Raw genomic sequence first — 25,836 nt, forward strand, 5'->3', positions numbered from 1 at the left:
CATCAGACAAAGGTCTGATGTCCAAAATATACAAAGAACTTAAGAAATTGTCCATCAAAAGAACAAATAATACAATAAAAAATGGAGTACAGACCTAAACAGAGAATGTTCAACAGAGGAATCTCCAATGGCTGAAAGATACTTAAGGAAATGCTCAACATCCTTAGTCATCAGAGAAATGCAAATCAAAACATCTCTGAGATTCTATCTTACACCTGTTAAAATGACCAAGATCAAAAACACTGATGACAACTTATGCTAGAGAGGTTGTGGGGAAAAGGGAACACTTCTGCATTGCTGGTGGGAATGCAAGCTGGTGCAACCCCTTTGGATGTCAGTGTGGCAATTTCTCAGAAAATTAGAAAACAACCTTCCTCAAGACCCAATAATACCACTTTTGGGTATATATCCAAAGGATGTTCAATCGTGCCACAAGGACATGTGCTCAACTATGTTCCTAGCAGCATTGTTTGTCATCGCCAGAACCTGGAAGCAATCTAAATGCCCCTTGACTGAAGAATGCATAAGGAAAATGTGGTATATTTACACAATGGAGTACTACACAGCAGACAAAACAATGACATCTTGAAATTTGCAGGCAAATGGATAGAGCTAGAAAATATCATTTTGAGTGAGGTAACCCAGACCCAGAAAGACAATTATCACACGTATTCACTTATCATTTTTTAAACATAAAGCAAAGAAAACCAGCCTACAAGTCACAATCCCAGAGAATCTAGACAACAATGAGGACCCTAAGAGAGATGTACATGGATCTAATCTACATGGGAAGTAGAAAAAGACAAGATCTCCTGAGTAAATTGGGAGCATGGAGACCTGGGGAGAGGGTTGACAAGGAGGGAGAAGCAGAGAGAGCAACAGAGAAAAATGTAAAGCTCAATAAAAATCATTAAAAACTAACTAACTAACTAATTAACTAACTAACAACTAACAGAGTATGTCATATTCCTGGAGATACAAGTGATAGTCTAATGTAGTTGAGGGAAGCAAAACTTCTATGAATAGTGATAGGACCTTAATCTAATCATCATATCCATCCACTGATCTTATCAGCAGTAACACTTCTTATTTGTTACATTAATTCCACTGGATTTTTTTGCTGAGTGCTTTGTAGTATCTCATTGCGTTATTGCAGTGTAGTGATGGGCTTTCTCAGCTTCCTTTGATGAATAAGGATGCAGAGATTTAGAGCTGAGATTTGTCTCCATCACATCACTAAGGTGTGGTAAAGACATGGTTTAAATATGGAATTTAAGGCATGTATTTTCAAAGAACATTCAGGTCCACCATGCAGATGTGGTGGGATAAGGGGATCCTCAAACTCAGTAGTAAAGTAAAAATAACAAAAACCATAATACATTGCATTATTTGAAATTGGTCAACCCCTTTTTTACACTTTCTTATATAGCTACTTACTATAATGTTATAGAGTTAGTAGGATTATTTTATGAATGGAAAACAACTAGATTTAGGATTTGCATTCATGCATTCTGACTTTAGAAGCTGCCTTCTCAGCCTCAAGGCTGCAGTGGACCTGGGGAGGGGGGAAGAGAAGAGTCATTGTGATAAGCATTGAGGTGTAGGTATCTTGCAAGTATAATATGTAGGCTTTTATAAACATGTATGTGTAGGTATCTTGAAAGTAGGATTTATCAAGGAACCAGTGAAAGTCATAATTAGGCTCAGTCTATCTTCAATTCCCAGAGAATTGTGACCACCAAATCTGGTGCTCAGACGTTCTCCGTATCCAGACAAATGATTTCTCAGAAGGTAGTAGTAGTATTACTTCTCCAGTCTTATTTCCAGGGAACAGGTAGTGAGAGCCTGTACTCCTTTGATTGAATACAAAGCTAGATTTTTGGTGATGCAAAAAAATCCCTAAGTTATTTATAGCATTTGAATTCAGCAAAAATGTTGGTGTAATATTGAGTTGGAAGTGTGACCTCAGCTTGCCAAGAGCTTGAACTCCAATTCCCAGCCTGCCAAGTGCTTGAACTCTAACTCCCAGCCTGCCAAACACTGACCCCTCCCCTGGAAGGGTCAGGATCACTCCCACAGGGTATTTAGGGTCACAGGAACAAGGAATGTGTGCTTTAGGGTTTGTGTGTGCACTCCCCCTGTCTTCCCTCTGCCATGCTCCCGGCCACTCGGGCATTTAATTTGGCTTAATCTGGTTTGATTGGAATTCTTCACACCGGGGGAGAGGCTCTGTTAGAAAATACTTTTAAGTATTCTTTTAAAAAGTATCATTTTGAATACCACAAAGGCCTAAAGATAAATTCTATCCCCATGTCTCTGCTTGAATTGTGTTTAATTAAGAAGCTATTTCCAAAGAAGCCTTTGGATAGGCAATGTCTGTCTCTGTGGGATAAGGGTATTTTTGCAAAATAATAATAATATTAGCAACAACAACAACCAAAACAGGTGACTGTGGGAGAAGAGTTTTATTCCTCAGAGATGCATTGTTGCTATCTCTCCGCCTATACACTGTTCCTGAAAGCTGGAGCCCACAACCAATGAGGACTGAGGGGATTAGTGGGAACACATGGCAAGAAAGTAGCCAGGGCGTTTGGCCTCAAGTGGCAGAGTACTGTCACTGAGTGTGGTAAACCAGTGGTGTTTGCAGGATTTGTCTGACCCAAGCAGAGCTAACACATGTTAACCCTGCCTTGCCAACTCCAAGGGATGTTTTGCTTTTCTTCCCTAGAAGCTATAAACCCATAGTATGAATATGAATGTGAAATTACCTGAATTTTCAGCATTTGAAACTTGTTCAAACATTTTAAGAAATACTATGGGAACTAAAGTAGACATGCCTGGAGATGAATTTTGGCTTATGGGATTCCAATTTATGAGCTCAGAACAAGCTATTGTGACCCGAAATGCTGAATGCGAAGAGGGAAAGGAAGTGGCTCTCTGCGAGTTGCCTAGGAGGGCTTCAGCCAATCAGAGAGCAAACAGGAGTCTAAGCCCTGTGCCACGGGACAGTCCTGACACTGAATGAATCCACAGAGCACAGATAATGAAGACTAGGGCATAGTACACAATTCCCCTATAAATATGAAAAGGGAGACCTGGGGACCTCATTTGGGGGGCACATGTGAAAAGAACTGTTTTATTACTTATTTTTGCACATAAAGGACATTGAAGGAAGGAGAATTTAAGATTTACCATAGATGAAAGTTGGAAGAGCTTGAGTCACCTTGGACATCAATGACTTAACCACCCAGATTGCCAGACTCCCCCCGTTAATGTGTGGGCAGTGATGTGTGTCATGTGGGGACATTTGAGTCTAAGTGGTGACTTCATGCATCTTTGGACAAGTTTGCTGCGCTGGAAGTTCACCATTCTTCCCAGAGGAGGTGCGATGCAGTCTTTCACCCATGCCTGGAATCCATGTCAAATTCGTTTGACAATGAGGCAACATGCTTAAAAGCTTCATCTTTATTTTCCAGGTCCTGTGATAAAAATAAGCTGATAAAAGCAAGTTAAGGGAGAAGGGATTCATCCCAACTTACATTTCAAACACAGAGCCTTGTGGCAGGAGAGTCAAGGTTGTAGATGCTTGTAGCAGTTGGTTACCTGGCATCCACAAACAGGAAGCAGAGAACAATCACAATATGCAAATGGAGAAGCTCAGCCTGCTTCTCCATTTCTTGTAGTTCAGGACACCTAACCAGAGAAAGTCCCATCTAAACCTTAAGAAGGGTCTTCCCGCATTATTTAACCAGGTCTGTCGCTCATATGCATGCTCAGAGGCTGAGCAATCCCTCATAGATATGTCTGGAGCCTTATCTCTGAGGTGACTCTCTATTTCATCAAGTTGACCAGGGTGATGATGCATTACAAGGATGCTTGTTTAATAATGGTTGAAAATATACTTTTACCAAGCTGGCTGTATAAATCCTTTGCTTTCATTTTCCATCCAATATTCCTATTCTAAGAGTTTGCTTTTCCAGAACACCTTGTCTCGTGCATAGATATTCTCACTATGCATCAGTGGCACCTGATAGTGAGATTCTGTTTCTCCTCCTTGAGAACCAGTCCACTAAATGACCCAATTGGATTACTAGTTGACTGCTGAACTCTCTTGGTCTTTGTCTTTCAGGTAGAAGATGCGCTGAGTGAGGTCGAGTTTCAGCTCAAGGTGGACCTGCACTTTACGGACAGTGAGCAGCAGCAGTGAGTGTCATGGACGTCTTTGGTCTGTGTAGGGAGGTTTCTTCCTTTACCCCATACCTCACCCTTAGGTCTTCCTCAATGCTAGAATCCTCATAATTTCTCTGGAATAACTAGTTACTACTAATCTGAAATGTCCCTCAGATGTTCCAATTTACCAGGAATATGGGACAGACATTTTATTAGTCAAGGAACAGTTCTGATAGCATCACACACACACACACACACACACACACACACACATGTGCGCGCACACATACATAAACACACATGCACACACACACACACACACACACACACACACAAGATTTATTAGATTGACTTTTGTGGTCTGGTCCACCTAGTCCAGCAATGGCTGACTCGTGCTAGAGTGGCCAAGAATCCAGTAGTTGCTAAGTCCATGATGCTGAATGTCTCTGCAGTCCCAGTCTGGTGCTGAAGTTCTGTGGGGGGACCTGGGAGCTTGCTGGAGAGATGCTGATCTTCAGTCTACATTAGGATCCAAAGGAAGCTGGGAGAAGTTGGTGTGATTACCAGGGAAAGAATGATGCAGCAAAGGAATCGCTAGACTTGCCAGCAAGAGTGAGAGCAAGTAGGCAAAAACCCTAGTTCCCCTCTTCCATGTCTCTTTTATGTAGCTGCTGCCAGATTTAAGGTGGGTCTTCCTGCTGCAAATAAACTTATCAAGAAAATCACTCACAGGGGTGCCCAGCTGCTCCGGTTTTAACTGATTCTAGATGCTGTCAAGTTGACAGCTGTGATTTGCCATCACAGCATGTCTGCCAGAGCCTGGAAAAGCTCACTCATTTGGAACCAGGCTGCTCGGGTTCTGCACACAGAAAACTGTTGGCTTCTTGCCTTATTAATTGATATCTTTTACTTAAAGCATTTTTTCTATGTTGTACTGACATGGGAGTTTTAGAGTAATGTCTGCATGTACGAGACAACCAAAACCCCCTTCAAATCATCCTTCCTGGTTTTCCATGTGTTCATACTGAACATCTGCTATTGTCCTTCAACTCTGTGTGAACTGAAAATCTATTTATGTAAAACTTGCCAAGGAAATAGTCAGGGAGCAGTTCTCTTCCTTTGCTTAACTGCTTCCTTCAAATGTGCTCCGTGCCCTCTTCCCTCTATCCTGGGCTGCGCTATTTGCCTCTTAAGCCTTCCCGCATTCTTTCAGGAATTACATAAACAATCTTTCTCTGAGGTATTAAAAAGTGTGACACCAAAACCTTGAAACCATCTCACTTAAGGTTTATTTCCCACTCGTTCGGGCCCTTTAAGCACTCATCTCATTTAAGGGTTATTTCCACTCAGTCAGGAGGTTCTCAAAATCCCAAAAGGGAGATGGAGGCTTTGTATTCCTTTCTTAGCTTGCTTTGCCCCTACCTCTGTGGTTTGTAGATCAGACATGATGAGTAAGGAAGATACAGTAAAAGGCTGGGGAGTCATTTGAGTGCAGGTAAGGAGTGTCCTTTCTAGGGTAAATGCTCAGTCATCATTAGGGTTCTTGTGAGTTACTTGCTGGCATGACCATTATGCACACCTCCTCCCCAACTCTGCCCCATCCTTGAAGTCTGTTGATAAACTCCAGCCTCTTCTAGGAAAATATTTGTGGCTGATCCTTTCCATAGAATCCACATGTGGTCCATGGGGGCTGTGTAAAGTTATTTTAATCCCCTTCCTAAAATTGTGGGAGCTATTCCGTACAGATTGCTTTCCCATCAAAGCCATTCAAACCCAGCTATTATCCAGATAGATTGTGCAGAATAAATCAGGCACCAGGACTCTACATCCACAGCTCTAAGGTGCAGAGGCAGTTACCCCCTCAGAACTCCTTCTTTGGTTTCTATCTTATTAGAAGGATCTCCCATTCTCTTGATGTAGGACAAATCTGTGTAATTTTCCAAATTTCAGTAGTGTATAAAATGGGCATCAGGATTTGAAACATTCTTAAGAGGGATAGATGTTTTTATTTATTTTTTTCACTTTTCATAGCAGTGTATAGAAAACAAACAAAAAGGGATGAAATGGGAGGCTGTTGTTTCACCAGAGTTAGACAGGCTGTGAAGTCCCTCTTATATATCAGTAGGAAAATGAGGTCTCAAGGCTTTGACCATGTCATGTTACTGAAGGTAACAATGATGCTGACTCTAGTGCATGGAAAAAAGAGGTGCTACTAAATAGTACAACACGTAGGACAGCTCTGTTTCCACCAAAGCTTATTCAGTCCCCAAAGTCAGTATTAATGAGAGAGTCACATACTCGGAACCACAATCCTATCTATACTCTCTGATTTCAAATGGTCCATGAGTACCTGCTTGTACAGGGTCCCAACACTCACCCCCACACAGCCCTGCCAGTCTCTGCACAGCTCAGCCGATAGGAAATTCTTTAATACTTAAAGGGGCGATTCATCTTCCTGTGGGTTCTCTCAGTTGGCCTTAATTTTATTCCTTCCAAGTGTGCATAATAATTCTGTCTAGAGGGCTGTTCTTTCTGTGAGATAGCAGATTTGCTGCTGTTTATTTTGTTTGCTTAGCTCCTTTATAAGAATCCCAGACATTCTACTGCCTCATCTACCAAAAATCACCTGCATCTTCTCTACTCTGAGATTCTCTAGGAAGTGGGCTTCTTCTCCATAAGGGTCCATTTCAGAACACCAAAAAGTGATCTCTTCTCTTCTTACATCTTCTGAAGGAGGCTTGGGTTGTTCTCCCTGTCAGGAGTCAATGTCTAAGTGAGCACAAAGCAATACTGTGCAGTAACAGCACAGAGGAGAGTCAGAGACTACTGGTCTGGCATGGCAGGTTTTTCTCATGACTGTGAACAAGTTAAATAAGTCACATTAGTTTCATTTGTTCTTTTATGAATAGAATAAGATTAGCAAGTGTGTTATATGCTTGTCTTACAGGGGAAAGCAGAAGGTCCAGTCCACAGTTAAGATTCAGATCATTGTTGTCCATATAAAAGTGAGCATGAAGGCTGACAGTTGCTGACACCCACAGCTTGGATTCTCTGCCTTTCTTTATCTGGGTTCATCCTGGTTAAAGCAAAGAATGTGTTACACATAGTCACAATGGGCACCAGGGGACAGCAAAGACCACAAGGAAAGACTGACACTGGGTCGGGCTGTGGGAGCCTTCACTGTCTCCCTTCCCTCTCTGTAATCTATTTGCTTATCTATGGAGGAAGAAGAGATCCTCTTTCTTGTGTTCCTGGAAAATGCTCATAGTGACTTTCCTCGAGTTCTGGCTCTCTGCAACCTGCAGAGCCACAGAGACTGTTTTTCAGCAATTTTGTCTAGACAAACATTATTCTCCCTTTTTGTGTCTTCTGGGTTTGTCTGTCTGTGGCCTGTATCTTAAGATTGGGTATGCATTGATTACAAAGTGCTAGAGCAAAGGAAAGGGACCGCTTCCTGAAACTGGTCATACTGCTTCAGCAGCGTGTTCTGGGTGTTTGTTCATTCAGTCAATCAGTTGACATTTTCATAACCATGGGCTTGATCACTTTCTCCATCATGTCTGTACCGGTGAGATGCCAGAGATGTAAATGTGAGTTAGTCACCGCTGCTGCCCTTAGAGGCTAGAGATCCCGCACAATTCACAACCTCACAAAATCTGCTCAGTATTTTAAGAGCACTGTTCATCCTATGGGGGTGAAACAAGGGGGAAGTGTCCAAGAGATTTGTAGCCATGAGAGGAGCCTTGGAAAGATATGACCATCTTTACCATCTCTGAGCTTCAGGTTTACCTGCAGCAACAGAAGAACTGAGACCCAGAGTTGTTCTGTAGCCTTCATTCTTCATTTACCAACTGTGGGACAAATTCTTTCAGCCAGGCGCCGCATATTGCAGGATTGAGTAAGATGATGAGACTATTAGGTGGAGCTACTTGAGTGACAGCATGGCCAACCAACCACGCTCACATGAGCTCACTCACTTGCCTTCCAGGCTGAGAGATGTGACCGGAACACCGATGATCAGCAGTCGCACGCTTGGCCTGCATTTTCACCCCCGGAGGGGTCTGCACCACCAAGTCCCTGTCATGTTTGACTACTTCCACCTGTCGGTGATCTCTGTGACCATCCACGCTGCCCTAGTGGCTTTGCAGCAACCTTTGATCAGGTATGAAGTTAGATGTTAATTCATCCCATGCATCACGGAGAGACACAGCTTATCATAAGTGTTCAGCACACACCAGAGAAGGTGGCCCATGGTTGCTGACTTAAGCTTGGGTCTTCAGCTGGCCCACAGAAGTAGTAGGCGAAAGCTTGGGACAGCCTCAGCATCACAGAGGACATTGGGGAATTTTTTTTGGGGGGGGATAATGTATAAACTGGAGCTCACCCCTCATGGATTTGGATTCTTCCCTTGGCCTCACTTGTCTCTAGCTGTGCCTTGAGAAGGTCCTTGTGTTTCTGAGCTACATAATCCCTGTGTGTAAAATAAGAACACCGATTTCTATATAAAACTTTTTGAAATGTTTAAAATTCATTTGATATTTTGGGGTATCTATAAGGTTTCCAGCACTTTATTATCTAATATTCAATTTAAGCTTAAATAATTCATTCCTTAACACCTTCATATGTGTATAAAATGCACATTATTCTTACTCCCACCTTTCTTCTCACCTTCTCACTCTGTCAACCTCCTTTCTTCCTTATGAGTTCCTTTAACACAATCATGTCTTTTGTTATTTTGTGACCCACTGAGTTTAACGAGGGCCATTCGTGGAACATTTTAGTGAATCCCAGAGGAGGCCAGGGCTAGTACATAGCTGGCATCCAAATCTCTTCCTTCCCCCAGTCACTGTTTGCTCAAATGCAAGTCTGCTTGTAAGATCGTTTGCCTTTGCCCTTCATCGACTCACCCTATGGCATCTCCAAGGTGCAGAAGTGAACTTGGGTTTCATTAGTTCTACAAAGGAAGGGAGAGAGCTCATAAGAGTGATTGTAGTGGGCCATGCATGGCCATCTGTCATGGTCTCAGATGGCTGACTATGTCCATTTAGACAATTTTAAACAGGGAGAGTAAACAGTTGCACATGTGTACAATGAGGAATTTGGGGTATATTCTTGTAACCCAGAGGAAAGAAAATTGTCCAATGTCTGTGTTCTAGACAGTTTCTATGAGTTTGCATGCATGTGTATGAGAATAAGCAGAATCCTTGCTGATTTCTTTGTCCATAACCTAAAAGGTCTGTTGTCTGTTAGAGTCTGGGAATAGAAAATGATATATGATGTCTTCCTTGACCCAGTTTTATTCATCTGTGGATGGACAACTGGGTCATTTTCGATTCTGAATGAGACTGATAGAGATACTGGATATGTGTTGATTGACTAGGATGGAAAGCATTGCCCAACAAGAAAGTAAATTGGCTATTGGCTAAGGTGAAGTGATTTGAGAAGGCAGAACTGATTATCATGGCACAAGTTTGGGGAAGTGTTAGTGCTTAGCTATGGAAATGCCTGCACAGGAATTAAATCAGAGCACATAGCAAGGAGAAGCAAGAATGGGGAAGTAAGAGAGACAGACAGTTGGTTAGCAACAGCTCTGAGCCTGGAGCTAAAAGTCAATGTCAAATAGTTTGTGGTCTTCTATAACTGACTGTGTCTAACATTCTTCTGCCCAAAACTTTGCTGAGCTCTTAGATTGAAGCTGTTCCTACACTGGAGGTCCTGGAATGAGGGGAAAAAGGGACAAGGAAAAAGGGAAAAAGGAAAAGGGGTCTATGGTTTTAATTCTTCACTTCTAATGGGTGTCTATGGGGGCCTGCTGTGCTCCAACAGAAGCATCAGAGTCCACACACAATGAGTCTAAGAGGACCATGTAGGGTCCTTTGGAACACAATTTATAAAAACTCAGGGATAGAAATTGGAGTTCAACCTGAAGACCAGAAAAGCAAAGCAACTAGCCACTGGCTCTTACCTCAACCTCAGTCTAAAAATGGCGATCCTGCCTTTAGCTACTGGGATTAAAGGTGTGTGTTACCACTGCCTGGTCTGTAAGGCTGACCAATAGGGCTTTTTTACTCTTTGATCATCAGGCAACGTGTATTTATTAAAATGCAAGTGGAATGTCATTACAGTCCTCAGCATAGACCTCTTCTTCAGATAGCTGCGTCCAGTGGGTTGAGCTGATGTTTATATGTTGAATTATGTAGGGTGAGTGTTAGAGCAGAATGTTAGAAAAACGTTACAATGTAGGAACATGGGAAAGCAACCATGGCCTTGGAAGCTGCAACACAAGTAGAATCTAGAAAGTAGAAGATTTCAAGTCTCCCTCAGACCATGTTCCCTAGCTGGGTGATTTCCTCTGATCAAGGCTGCTTCAGTGCATGGCTCAGTGTGAAATCTGTGTGCCAAGGGTGAGACAGAGCAGGTGTGCTCTGAGATCAGCAGAGACTGTTCATCTGGAGGCCAGGCAACAACCCAGATGTGAAAGCAAGTGACCCTTCCGGGGCTTCTGGGTCCCAGAGAATAAGCTATTCCCATGCAGCTAGAGTTAGGAATATCTGGCTGCTTAGTTCCTCCATCTACTTTCTAGGGGATCCTTGAATAGTTGATCTCACGCCTCTGGATGCCTGTTTCACCATATAGATACATACATATACATGTGAACATATATTTTTGTGATAATAAACCAACAGATATTATGACTGTACATAATAAAAAATTTGTAGACGGTCCCACATCATGAACATGTGTGTAATAAAGGCTCAGAAGAATTGAAAACTAGCAATTCTGAGATGTACATATTGTACCCCTGGCTATTAAGAGACTCAGTGTCTAGAAGAAATCCAGGTGGTAAGCTTCCAAACTGAGGGGTGTGCAAAGTACTGGCAAGGCCTGAGTCAGGGAGCAGTTTGAAGAATGGGCTTCAGGACTGGGTAGCCCCCAGTGCCAAATCCGAGATTCTACTCTCTAACTCTGTCCACTTGAGCATGCAGGATTCAGGTTCAGTTATCAGCAGACAGTTGGAAGGATTCAATGACAGGACACAGGAAGCCCTTGATTATGCATGCGTCCAGGAGATTAATTTTTGTAAAGCACCCACTGTAGTCTGGGCCACCCATTTGGCACCGATAAGCTCCTGACAAACGGCAGGAAGCTTTATGCACAGGGGTGTGCACCTCTCCTTGTGACTCAGAGAGAAGCTTTACAGAAGACATTGCTCTACCCAGGGGACAAGAGTGTGACAGTGAAAATTGAATTTGGGAAGGTAAATTGGAGTCAGATTTTGGCAGTGTAATTAATGATGCATCCAGGGGTTGGACACGAATTAGTTGAGTATAAAGAGACACTGAAGGCTTATGCCTCAGAACAATCCTCAAGACGTAGCCCTCTCAAACTTCGTCAGGCAGGAGGGTCACTAGTGCAGGCAGGAGGACAACTGAAATGAAAGGTTTCCCAGCACCTGACATCACCTTTCGGCTCTAATGTTGCTAGGGACTCTGATGCTATCTAACCATGGGTTTGGAACCAGGATGTCTTAGAAAGTTTAACCTTTCGGTAGGAGCAAACTCGGCAAGTTTGTCGGCAGCAGCCTTCCAGATGGGAGCAGGCACAGCTGCTGAAGAGTTAAACTTCACAGATGGGGTAAAAATAGAACCGCCTTCCACTCTCTGGGTTTTGCAAGAAGAATTTCTGTCTTGACACATGGTACCTTGGAACAAAGGGAACCCTTTAAGCTTGTGGGAAATACCTGTCAAATCGGGTAAGCAGCAGCTTTTCCAGAAAAGCACGCTCATAGGATCAGTTAGGTCCAACACGGATGCCGCAGCTGGGAAACAGAAATTTCACCTCAAAAGACCCTTAGCCTTTGCTGGGAACGACCAAAGAAAACCTAGTTTTTTTTAATAGTTTTTAATCTTCAAATAGGTAAAGTCAAGTGTCTCCTAGGGGCTCCCTCCAGTAGAGATGCCAACTAAAAGCCATAATTAAATAGCAAGTATTTTCGTCCTTTGTTGGCAGATATCCCAGGGAAGGGGTCATTATTCCTTATGTATACACACTTTTTTCTTCTAGAATGTTCCTACCAGTACCTTCTGGCTGTATAGTAAATTCGCTTTAACATTCAGTTCAATACAAATCCAAAGTCAGATATGGTGAGGCATGTCTATAATCTTAGCACTTAGGAAGTTGGGGAAGGAGAACCAGGAGTTTGGCCAAACTGGTATGTATGTATGTATGTATATATATATCCCTGTCTCAAAAGAACAAAACAAAGCAAAAGCAAATTCAAATATTAGTATTCCATAATACAATTGTCCCACAGTAAGGCAAGACATCTCAGGTACCTAAATACCCAGAAGCTCAAGGCACCTATATTAAATTATAGGTTTTCCTGTAACCTATGTGTGTACTACTCCTACATGCTTTACGTTACCCCCAAATTACTTGTGATGACACTGCAGTTAAAACTGGGGAACTAAATATGATTGGAATCCCGTGAGCCAATGCACACATAGTTATGTAGTTAGTGACCGCGTGACTTTGATCCAATTAGATTCTCAAGAATACTTACCAGCAAATTTTATTCAGTGTCATTGTTTGCTAGACCTTACACTTAAAGCCAACTTTCGCAACTATCAGGAGTCTCCATGATACCCAATGGCTCAAGTGCATTAATCCTTCTGACAGGAGATGACGTAGGAGGTTCAGATCCAGCCCAGGTCCTATTATGTAAGTGGTGTCGCCGCTGGCTAGGAACTCCTGCTAGCGGGTGTAAGTTCCACACTGTTGTGGCTGCCTACTGTGCCACACCACTTCTGTGTACTTAGCCCTTTCACCCACCTCACTTCATACACTTCTCTTCTATGCCCATTGGCTGCTGTGCATCCCCATCATGTTCCAACATAGACTGATTGGTTTGAGTCCCCTTCTAGGCCAATGTGTGCTTACGGTGTAAGTGACACATTACCACTTCGGCATTCTGACACCTCATGCGCTCTCCGGCTTGTGGTATTGGACTAATAATACTTGGATAAATGAATTCAATAAAAATGTAACCTTAACTTTATTTCTCTGCCAATATTGCTACCAGAAGCATGAGTTCCTCGTCTGAAATCTGCCCCCCTTGCGCAAGCACTCAGAGCAAAGATGGTGACATCTGAGGACATTCATGGTAGAGACCATTTTGTTTTGTTTTGTTTTGCCATAAGAGACTCTTAGTCTCTTTGGGAGATTAAGACATACCTACAAAATGGTTAACTATAGAATTTCAAGTGTGTCTAAATAAGCTATTAGATTTTTAATTTCTTTAGAACTTCATACACGAGTACTGTATTTACATTATTTTTCACCCTCTCCCTCCTCTTTCCAACTTCTCCTGTGTCTCCTGTAGTCCTTCTCATATTCATGACCTTTTCTTCTTTAATTATTTATCATTACATTTATATATACACCCGTTGAGTTCGGTTAGTGTTGTTGATAATGTGTTTGTGTGGATGTGTGTGCATGTGTGGGCACGCTTAGGGATGCCCAGTTGGAAAAACTATCAGGTGGCTTATCCCTGCAGAAGAATGGCTTTTTTATTCACTTAGTACATTAGTTGCCCGAAGCTCTTCATTTTGGTTTAGGGCCTTGTGAAATTTCCCAGTGACATGGCAACTGGTATAGTTACTGTGAAAGTCTTGTTTAGGCAGCTGTATTTTTGAGATTTCATGTGTGCAGCTTCCCTGTTAGATCTAGAAGACACGATCTCACATACCATCCTGAATACATAAAATCTCATCTGAGTCAGTAGCGCTTTAATAGCTGATATTTGAAGGAAAGGGAAAACAGTGTAAGCAACTTTATTCTCATTTATTATTGGAGGAAAATCACAAAGTTTAAGGTAGAAGGACTGACCATATACCAAAATATCATAAGGACACACGATCTAGTCACATTCCTAAATCTCCATTGACTCTAGATTGATGATAGCCAGATGACCTGCCAGATGACCTTTGTAATGAATCAGAATTGGACAGAAAAATCCCATGTTTTTTTTCCTCTTGATGAGATTACAGCATTCCCAGATAACATGCAGGAATACTTTGTTGATTACAGCAGTCTAGGACATATCACAGGAGTCTTCCATGGATCGTGGAGATGAACATAGTTTTATGACTTTCACCAAAAGGCAAGTAGAAGCAAGGAGGGACTAAAACTAGAAAGAGCTCATGCAAGGCAATGACCCCTTGAGGGCAGAAGTAGATCTCAAGAGCATGATGAACTTGGCAGGGTGGGCGGTGTCTTCTACTCTGGTCAGGAGTTCCTTCTAGCTGCCTCCCAGAAAGATGATTCTCTAGGACATACCCTCAATAACCTCTCAGTCAGAGGACATACAGGTGTTGGGATACCTCTGTATCTCTGCTGATGCACACATCCAAGAATACTCACCCATAAGATAGTACTGGAAACACAACATCCAGACCCTCCTGCTGGAACACCACTTAAATCTGTACCACAGGCTCCTCCATTGCAGCCCAGAGGGAGCTGATTTAACACATGGTGGCTTACTTACCTCCTGTTTTCTTTTTATTCTTTACAGTTTCACCCGCCCAGGAAGAGGTTCCTGGTTAGGGAAAGGTGGCCTAGACTCAGGACCAGAACAGCCCACTATTTCTCTGGAAAACTTGGTCTTTGGAGCTGGATACTGCAAGCCAACTTCCTCAGAGGTAATGTGTGCATGGGAGCCCATGACCCTGTGACCTGTAGTTCTCACTTTAAAAGAGTGTGTCCTATGAGGTTCCTTGTTCTATCAACTATTTCTTTAGGGTGATCGTTGTTTATTTCTTTCAAGGTCCAATCTTCCTTTGACTTTTCACTAATCTTCTCTTAGATGTTTTCTGAGTGTCAAGCCCTATAACAGACGTCGTGAGTATTCTTCTATGGTCCCTCTTATTTCTAGTCCTTTTGGAGATAAGAGCTCTCTAGAAGCTAGGTGGTGATACTACTGTAAGGTTGTTTCCTTCACACTATGTGGTGATATTAAATGTCTGTTGACATTGGTTTATGCTTGATTTCAAATCCTCGATCCAACTCTTGAATCTCTCTGTATTTCCCTCTCTCCACCTCTACAGCAGCATCAGCAAGAACCACTAATCTCACATGCAGTTATGTACACCCAATTTTGTCCCAAATTAAAGTCTTTTGACTCATACCTGGTCATTAGGTGCTGTTTAGTAAATACATATGACTACCTCTCCATTCCCTTTGCTTCTTCCCAAGAAGGACCTGACATTGCTCTTCTTTCATCACTGTCTGTGTTACTTTTTAACACATGAGGCATTTTGTTAGTGTATTCTTCTGAAATATCCAGGCAGTATTACTCAGAGTTGCCCAGAGACATGGAACCACTAGGAATGATTTCTGCATTGTTGTTGTGAGTTGACTCACAAGATTCTGGAGGCTGAGAAGGCTGCAAATCTGCTTCACCAAGTTGGAGACCAAGGAGAGTTGATGGCAGAGGTCTAGGCCAAGTCGAATTCCAGAAGCTGTATAACATTGTCACTTATGAAGGATAGCCATTTCCTTTGGTATAGTCAGAAACTCAGTGGATTGGCCCTGCCGTGTCACACTGGAGAGGCAGATCTCTTTCCCTCAGGGAGGTCTTTTGTTCAGTTCAAACAGTTCTCAGAGACACCAATCCTGGCAGCTACAACAATGTTTAACCAAACATCTAGCCACCCCATGACCCAGGCAGGGAGACACAAGAAATTTATCATGTTTAAACCAAAGACAGGCATGTGAAAGACTGCCTAGCCAGTTCTGCCACCTTCTGCTACAGAATGTTCTTTGGCCAGACAGTTCAGGATATGAAGGAAAATACCCTGCTCTTCTGTAGTTTCCCCATTTGAGATCTAGTCAGGAGATCCAGTTGCAAATGTGAGCCTAGTCCCATCTCTATCTGGGTTAAGTTGCTACGTCACATGTCTTCATGGTCCTGAGGTCTCCAAAGGGGGACAGCCACAATTTCCCTAAAGGATGGGAAACTGAATCCATAGCAGCGCTTGTTCTCATGCGGGGAGCTGGCGCTGGAGAACAATGAGGACAGAATGATTGTACACGCTCAGTACTTCTGGTACCCACCAAGCTTCCTGGAAGCTAATGTGTTTACCTCCTACACAGGAGCAGCCTCAAATGAGTGAGGGGGAGATGGGACAGCTAAGAGCCTGCCAGCATAACATGGGCCTTTCTCTTACCCCCCTCTGCATCGCCCATGCATTTCAGCATGGCATGAGGTCTGGATAGAAGGCTCCCCATTCCAATGTCTACAGCAGACCTCTTCATCCCTCAGTAGATGTGGTGGTATGTCCCCAAGTCATCTGCCAATTCCCTTGCTACCGAGACATTGACAACTGACTCCCACACAGAAACAACCATTCTGCCCAGTTTCCAATCACAGTTCAACGTTCCCTGTGCCAAGTTCTGCCTCAATCACAGCACTATATGGTGGCTTTAAGAGTCTCCCTGACAGACGTACCACCTAAAAACCATCAGTTCAGTGTCCTGCCAAGGGAATATGGCCAGAGATATTGATGATTGGTAGCATTCACAGCCTAATTCAAAACATTTACAGCAGCATCCTCACACGCTGAGGTCCTTAGCTGATGCCGCTGAAGCGTGTGAAAGTGTGATGCTCCATCTACCTGGGAGGTTCTCTGGGGCTCAGTGTCATTTACATCAGCCTAAACCATTTGTACCAGCACTGCACAAACAGTGCTGTCTGATTCCCTAAATGCTTGATTGATCCCTGGCTCTCCTGTGCAGGCGCTCTGCATAGTTCAGTGGAGGGACCATCTCATTTAGCTTCTTTCTTTAGGACCTAGCAAGACACTTGCCCTATGAAACTAGTACCCAAGCAATGTGTGTTGAAAGGAGGATTGAAACAACTGTGTACAACATGTTGGTGCAGAGTTGAACAGCTAGACATTCAGGAGAGAGATCACTCACTGCAACAGACAGAAAGTAAGGGCGGAGCCATGGATTGCAAAGATGCCAGAACCAGCACTGGGCAGGGTAGCCAACACTGTAGTACATTCCAGCCCACTGAACTTTTTTTTCCACATGTCCTGGCACACTGCCAGAGACTGTCGTAATGTGTTCCCTGCTGTGACAAACACTGACAATTTGTGGAAACTCGGTGCTTACAGAAACTGTAAGTTTGTTCAGCTGTGAAATGGGTCTGTCTTCTGGGAAGATTTCAGAGATTTATATGTGTAAATACTTTATATCACTGGGCTTGGCAGGCAGATGATGCAGTATAGTAGGAGTTTGTTTGTCTGTTTGTTTTCCCATTTTTTCTTGGCTGCTTCTAGGGCTCTGTGTCAAAATTAAATGTGCCCGCCTTTCAAATGTTCAGAGAGAAAGACTGATTTGTGAGTCTTGGCACTGGGCTTGCTCCTGAAAGTTGCTCCGTGAGTTGTTTTAAGGGCTCCGTTCTTTTCCTGTGTATTTCCCATTTGGGTCCCATCCAATTATGCGGAGTCATTGCTGTGTGCCCACCCTGCACCTTCCCACCAGGCAAGGCTGCCAAGCAGAGAATCCAATCTTAGTTCCACATTCCCTTGAGAGCACTGTATCCACATCTCAAGAAGCCCGGAACATTAGCAGGCAGAAGCGGAATCCACACGGACTGCCGATTCAGCTGGAGGCATCTGAGACAGGTGCTCCTCTCAGTAAGACCTTCCTGGCAGAGGCCTGGGAAGAATCAGAGATTCATGGCAGAGTGAGCTTGTTGGAATGAATAGCATCCCAGGAAGGTAAGGGATGCTGCTGCAGTGGGACCTGCCCCAATTCTTGGATCACTACAACCACTGCTTCTACCATCACCAACAGCAAGCTTTCCCTTTAACTATGAGAAGTGTGATGTTGGTCATTTTAGTTCACACCTATTGTCACTTGCTCTCCCTTAAGATGTCGTTTACAGCTGCTCCCTGACACCAGGTGAATAGAATGTCAAATGATGTGTATCTCTATGTCTCCCACTTACAGAGTTCTTCTGTGCAGGTCTGGCTTCTCTTTAGCTCCCTCTGTGTATCTGGCTCCTAGTGTTTCCTCAGAGAGCATTGGTTGAGCTGTGGTCTTGTAGTTTTAATCTCCATTTCGCTGATGATTACTAGTGGTGAAACGTTTTCACTGAAAATCATTGCCCCCCTGCTCCATCCCCTTTGGAGGAATGTCCAGGTGAATAATTTGTCTATATGTAAATTTGCTTATCTTGGATGATTTGATTTTGTTTAGTCATAGGCAGTTCCTCATACAAGTTGGATATTAGCTCCTCATCAAATCGCAGCTGAAAGTGGCTGCATTGCATGGCTTGTCCCTTTGCAAAAAGGAGCCTTGTTTGGCACAGCCCCACTTGTCTCTTCCCTTCCAGCTGCCGTGCAGCCTCACCAATGTAAATGTCCTCAAGTTTCCTTTTACATTTTCCCCCGGGCTTTTTATAGCTTCAGGTCTGACACTACATTCTTCAATACATTTGAGATGATTATGGTGTATGGGGTGAGGAATGAGTTCAGTATGGATCCATTCTTTTCTGTATGGTTGTGCAATTCGAACACTGTTTATGTGAAAGACTGTCCATGTCCCGTTGTGTGGAATTGGCTTTATTCAGTGACAGAGAGGATTTATTGCTGAAATGTCTGCTCTTTTAAAAGGTGTGTTATGGTGATACGAGTTCTGTGGGGAAAAAAATGCAACAAGCTTACTATATTTAATGACTCGGGGTGGGCTTGCCATTCTGTTCAGTTGGTTTCTGTGCAGTGTCTATGGCTGTAACTCACCGTGTGAGCCATTGCCATTCTGCTCTCTATTCTGAAATCATAGGCTGCAATACTTCCTGTTTATCTTCTCACAGTTGCTTTGGCTGTTCAGGGTCCTTAGTGTCCCTTAGGATTATATTCTATGACTTAAGTCAATCACAGAATAAACAATACTGTGTGAAATAGCTAGAGACCAGCACACAGCAAGGAATGAAACTGTGTCTGTCCCCAGGGATGGAGGGAAGGAGAAGAGGTTGGAGTTTTGATCTTGTGTGATGAGAGAGGTTCCTGGAGAGCTGTTGCACTGAGCTTCTCTGTACGCCATCCTGCTCGGTGTGTGTACAGTTTGCTTAAAAGGGTGAATCTCATATTAAGCACTCTCACTTGAATTTTAAAAAGAAAAAAATTATCATAATCAGAAAGACTAGAAAAAAACTATCAAGCCATAGTTATTTTAAAAAATGATTTGTCGATAAAAAGCTAATGTGTTTTAATATTTTAAGAATTTGAATGGTGACCATTCCTGTGCTTCCCTCATCGATGTAAATTGACTGACATTTTTCTCATTTAAATGCCTGTCTGGTTTAACAAAAATCATGCAGAAAATGTAGCAGGTTGTTTGTATGACATATGGGCTAGGGTGGGCAGGTGATTCAGAATAATTCCATGGGTCATTTCTAAAGGAGCGCATGCATCTGTGACAGAAGGCCTTGCATCCAAACTGTAAGGTACTGTCTGTTTATGTCATGCTCCCGTGGCTGGAGACAACCCTGATTTCATGCAGCTGAGGCTGGATGCCTTGTTCCTGACTAATTCATATCACAGGTCTCAGGAAGGAATCTGCACCTTTCATAGGCCATCCAGTGTCACCCATCACCTCATTGGTACCCAGCATGTCTCCTGGTACACCGCAAACACTTAACAAAAAGGTTTTAAATAAACGCAAGGCGGAGGATCAACAAGGTTACAGGCAAGAGCAACAGGCATGGAGTGAACGCCAGGGTGGGGCTAAGGTAACATTTTCCCTGTGGGTTACCTTTGGTTGTTTGTTCCAGTCCTGGCACTACCTTAAACCTCTGTTTCTCTATGGGGATACTGGAATCTGCTCTCATGGGAGGTTTGTCTGCGACTTGTGATGACAAAGCAATTCTCATCTCCTCCCACCTTCTGCTTTATGCTTTCTTGGTGGCTACCCCACGGCAGTGTGACGGCAGTCACCAACAACCCATCTAGCTGTTCACAGAAGTCTACTTTCTTTTTTTTTCTTTTTTTTAAATTTATTTATTTATTAAAGATTTCTGTCTCTTCCCCGCCACCGCCTTCCATTTCCCTCCCCCTCCCCCAATTAAGTCCCCCCCCCCATCAGCCCGAAAAGCAATCAGAGTGCCCTGTCCTGTGGTAAGTCCAAGGAACCCTCACCTCCGTCCAGGTCTAGTAAGTTGAGCATCCAAACTGCCTAGGCTCCCACAAAGCCAGTGCGTGCAGTAGGATCAGAAACCCATTGCCATTGTTCTTAGGTCCAAATCAGGAGCAGAAGGAGAGAGAGCACGAGCAAGGAACTCAGGACCGCGCGAGGGGTGCACCCACACACTGAGACAATGGGGATGTTCTACTGGGAACTCACCAAGACCAGCTGGCCTGGGTCTGGAAAAGCCTGGGATAAAACCGGACTCTCTGAACATAGCGGACAATGAGGACTACTGAGAAGTCTACTTTCTAAGTGCCGTTATTCTCAAGATCTGACTGGAGGGACTCAAAATCTGCTGGCTGAAGCAAATCAGCCAGAGCATGAAGCCAGATGAGCTGTGTGGAGCTCTTACGTCATCTGTGTTTAGACTCACCTTTCTCCTGCTCATCCCCACAGTGCCCAGCTCAGGCCATGCTCTCACGTTCTCCACTCAGGACTGACTGGTCAGCCACAGGTGCCTCCTCAATAACTAACCATGATAATGTTTGCTCCGCATTGGATGGCTGAACCTGCGTTTTCGCCCATAGTCACACCGTGTGTGTTCTCCTGGAGAGTGCTCAAGTTTAATGCTTCACTTAGGAATTCCAAGGCAGCCAGTGTGACCAGTCAAGAGGCTGGGAATATCATGAGTGACCCTGTTGTAGGCATGCATTTGAGCCTGCTCATGTGTCCAGAGTTGTGTACCTCACAGCATAGAATTAGATCAGGTACACCTGACAGGAAATAGAACAGTTTATTAATAAAAATAAAATACCCTGGAGAATGGGGTGGGGTGGGATAATGAGCTGAGGGGGGGACACAGATGTTTATAACCACTGAGCCTGGAATGGCATGCTCTTTGATATGACATTTGGATGGCATCCAACTTTGTATATTCTGTGCTTTTCTTGAACACTCTCTGTTTATTGTCTGAAGCCTAGGTGGGGAGGGGCTTCCAGGCTTTCTCTGCCTCCTGGTTTCTTTTATATTTTATTCTTCATATAGCTTTCTCAGCTTCTCTTCTCCTGCCACAACCTGGTGGCTTGGGGCCATGTGAACCAGGTTAGCACAGATAAGTCATAAACAGACTATAATCGGGATTCTAAAGACAGTCGTAATTATCATTCTTGTTTGTGGCGTACTGATTGGTGGTAAGCACAGTTTAGGACAGAGGGAAGGACAGATGCTGCTGCAGCAATCCCAGAAATAGTAGAGTAGTGGCCAGAGGCAAAGGGGGCAGAAGGGTAATTAAAGTAGAGGAGAGACAGACACAGATGGCAGAGGAATGGCTATAGTAGAAGGCAGGGAACCTGCAGAGAAGCAGACTTCAAATATTCTGTCATTCATTGTAAAGGCTTGACCAGGAGCTAGCCAACTGAGGGGAATTAGCAATACTGATTTACACTGAAGTGTGAATGGCTGAAACTATTCCTTTTGAAATACCTTAATCCAGGTTCTCTCTCTCTCTCTCTCTCTCTCTCTCTCTCTCTCTCTCTCTCTGTGTGTGTGTGTGTGTGAGAGAGAGAGAGAGAGAGAGAGAATGTGTGTTACATGTCCACTTACATACATTATATATGTATTTTAAGTAAACATAAAATAATATCTTCCTGTGGCTTTTAGTCTTTAGTCATCTTTAGTGTTCTTTTATCCATCTTCCTCTGTATGACTCTGCTTCCCAGCTCTTCAGATAAAGCACACCTTCCCCCATTTTTCTTATTTAGCCATAGTAGCAACTAATGGCCCCTGGGAGATGGAAAATTAGCCCCTCCCAAAACCTTGATGTAGCCTGAGGGTAGGTTCCTGTTGCTGATGATGACACATGCTTACACGTTGGGGATGACCATAGCCGGCTGTCACACAAAAGCATCTTTCCTGTCATCTAGCTTCCAGGGTTGCAACAAATAGTATGCAAGCTGCCAAGGGAGGGAAGTAATTAAACTGTTCTATCCAGCGGTAGCACCTATGAATCGTGATAAGTACCAGCATGGAATAAATACAAAAGGTGAAATAACTGGTACTTGGGTGTGTGTGTGTGGGGGGGGGGACAACAGCTACCTAACCTTCTGTATGTGTTGGCAGCCCTGTCCCAGCGTTTACAGCTTACAATATTTACAACATTTATAGCCTGCACTGAGTCATGGCTGAGATCATAGGGGTTCTGGGCACTGGTACCAGTTGCAGTTCTAGTAAATGACTAAAGGCACGAAGTCAACTCTGTGATGAAAGAAAGCTGTGAGGGTCAGGCTCCTAGGTGAACAACTCCAGCAGAACTGGAATTGTGAAATACGGTCTCCAAGAGCCAGCCACTCCCCTCACCAATAGGTATCCTCTTCTCGCCCTGAAAAATCAGCAGGGCCAAAGAAGCACCGAAGACCCACGCTTTCTGTCTCCATTGCTATGAATAATTGACTATATTTGATAGTTTCTATCACCTTGAAAAATCGCTTTTCAAAGATTGAAATAATAGAAGATCCATCTAGGAACAGGGATGGGATATTACCTTCTGTTTCCATGGAGACCAAATTGCGAGTGTTCTCTCTGTGATTTTTATTGGCAGTTGCTGAGACCACACTTCCTGCGTTAGCTTGGCCAGTAAGTACATGATATTTATCATTGCCTGAAAATGTATGGAAATCAACCCAACTTACATTTACTCTTTGAGTTTTAGAAGTGGCCTTTCCCCCGTAGTTTGCATCAATTTAACTCAAAGTGGTACTTTCCTGTGCCAAGTAAGCAGTTCCTTAAACTGTGCTGTCTAGTTTGATGTGTGTGTGTGTGTGTGTGTGTGTGTGTGTGTGTGTGTGTGTGTGTCTTTTTCTGGGTCCTGTGGCATCCATGGAAATCTGTCTACACATGAGAAAAATCAATGCTCTGAGAAATAGCTTCCTTTTTCCCTAAGAACTGTGACCTCCACAGAACTCTGTAATGCTTGCCCCATTTGTATACATCCACAGTTCACTTGTGATAGTGAACAGACACATTGCTAGCTTGGTGGGTTTTCATGATCATCCTCGTGGTTAAGACATTTATGGTGACTGACATACGGTAAATATTGCACAAATCATAACTCCTTCCTCTTGTTTCTCCTTCTGCTGGTTTTAATTTTTTCTAGCTACAATTAGAAGCGCTAGAAACAAAAAATATTACTCTTTTTCCTGTGCACAAATGATATTCAGTTAACTCAAGAACTGCGTTTATGTGAATTCAGCTTTATTTTTCCCCAAAGCCTCTTTTCTCATTTATTTAGAAGTAATTAAATTATCCTATTCCCATGAACACTAATACTTTTCTATTAAAATCTGCTGATTATGCTTAATATGGAGGTTAGAAGTGTCTTCATTACTTGTCTCACTGTTTAAAATGGAGACGTAATATTTGGTATAGAATATATTTTACTTACATTTAAGAAGCTACCACAAAGGAACCCCAAGGTTGGTGAATGTCTACCACAGGTGTTTTATAGCAGCATAAGGCTTCTTGTGTGCCATTGTCTCGCTCTTGCTCTTATGCCTTATGACAAAAGGGGCATTGGATTTTCATAATACTGACATATTCTCAACCTTGTCATGTGGGAGGAAATGCACATTAATAACATCAGGAGGAAGGGGACCAGGCAAAGATTCTCACATACATGGGGAATGTTTGAATTGAAACAGTTCTTCCAGTTCTTAGGACAAGAACTCTTTGAACTAATGTTTTATTGTCTAGATATAACTATCCGAAAACATGTAGGTAACAGTAGCCATAAATCACACTTCCCACTTAGTTACTGTTTATGTAAACACAGATTGTAGATAAAATTTCCAGACTTTAGACCTTAGCAGGTGTACTTTTCAGAATCATGGTGGCAACCGTGGTGATGACAGCTGGCGTTTTTAGCACTCACTGCAACTGTGTGGTGTTAACTATGTTCTAGGATCGCATGCATTAGAAAACTGCCTTTGTGCAATTTGTTCTGGATCACACAGCTGTGATAAGATGTGATAAGTTGGTAGATACCACAGCCTGTGTCATTCTGTCCATAGAATGTCAACAGTTCCTGTGGTTGCTTCTCAACCATGAGATAACTCCCTATTATTATTGTTTGTTCTTCTCCTTGGAACTCTGAGATCCAGGACAAATACTGTTTGTCCAGAGAGGCTTTTTCTGCATCCCTTTCCTTTCTACCTACTGCAGATATCATCGCCCTGTGAATATTGTTCACTTTAATGTAAACTGAAGGTCTCTCTCCCTAAATTCATCTTTGTCTACATGCAGAGGTATTTAATCTTTCAGTAAATACCATGTGTATAAATGACACTGGTTCTCTGAAAATTCTTAGTACTAAATTCAAGAGATATGTCAACTCTTACCTAAATTTCTCTTCTCCTTCAATGACTTGTTAGTAATAACTTTATATAGAGGTTTTCATTGTAGCCATTTGTGTTTATGCTGTGGGAAGTATGTTTTTATTGCTGCATATTACATATAGAATAATATGTTATGAAATTTTCAAACCTTAATATAGTGTAAATTTATTATATTTACACCCCATCATCTTTTGGTCCCCCTTTGGATAGTCTCCTTTCACTTCCCAGGAGATCCCATTTCTAGTTTGGTTTAATTAAATTGGCTTTTTAAATTTATTTTTATTATCAGTTTCTACTTAGTGTCTTAGTTATCGTTCCATTGCTGTGAAGAGATACCATGAGTAAGACAAATCTTATAAATGAAATCATTTGATTGTGGGCTTGCCTTTCATTTCAATTTCTCATCTTCATGGCAGGGGCCTAGGTGGTAAGCATGGTGGGGGAACAGTAGCTGAGAGCTACATCCCGGTCTATAAGTAGAGAAACAGAAAAAAATCATCTAGGCCATGCATGGGCTTTTTAAAACTTCAATTCCCACCCCAGTGACACACATCCTTTAACAAGGCCACAACTTTTAATTCTTCTCAGATATATGAGTATATGGGGGCCTTTCTTATTCAAACCATCACAGTTAGCATACAAAGTAATGTTTCGCCATAATATTTGAGCAGCTATGCACAATATGCTTTGCTCATAAACAACTCCTCTGAGTCCGCTAGCTTAGTTTACACCAGGAACCTCACAGCCACCTCCTCCCATAGAACCTCTTCTTTCTAGAGGAGGCAAGAAGCGTGACCCTCTTGGATCCAGGTATTAAGATCATTCCCAAAGCAGACAGTCTTCTTGTCTACAAGCACAGATGTTGGAATGCATTAACTGCCATTCAGTTTCCCAGTCTACTCCAGCATTTACCAGTAGAGAGTGGTTTCATTCCTCACCATTAACAATTACCATTGCCTCCTGAATTGCCTATCGGGGTAGCTAGAGAATTATGTTCCATACGGATCTCATTCTCTTTCACTGAGAGAGCTTTCACACAAATCAATGTTTTCACCAGGCTGTGAGAAAGTATTCTGTGGGC

The 25,836-nt window shown here is 42.9% G+C and overlaps 1 protein-coding gene across 1 annotated transcript in view; it reads left to right on the forward strand.

Annotated features, from left to right (window-relative positions):
• Positions 1-25,836, forward strand: part of Fam135b (family with sequence similarity 135 member B) — a 279,296-nt gene that overhangs the window by 180,030 nt on the left and 73,430 nt on the right. The window contains exons 5-7 of the mRNA XM_041671944.1: positions 4,130-4,203; positions 8,159-8,332; positions 14,744-14,870. Coding sequence (XP_041527878.1) covers positions 4,130-4,203; positions 8,159-8,332; positions 14,744-14,870 — 375 coding nt within the window. The remainder of the gene's footprint in view (positions 1-4,129; positions 4,204-8,158; positions 8,333-14,743; positions 14,871-25,836) is intronic.

Source organism: Microtus oregoni, unplaced genomic scaffold (assembly GCF_018167655.1).
Source record: "Microtus oregoni isolate MIOR12 unplaced genomic scaffold, Mior012 000022F_ref0000154, whole genome shotgun sequence".
In the NCBI taxonomy this organism is placed as follows: domain Eukaryota; kingdom Metazoa; phylum Chordata; class Mammalia; order Rodentia; family Cricetidae; genus Microtus; species Microtus oregoni.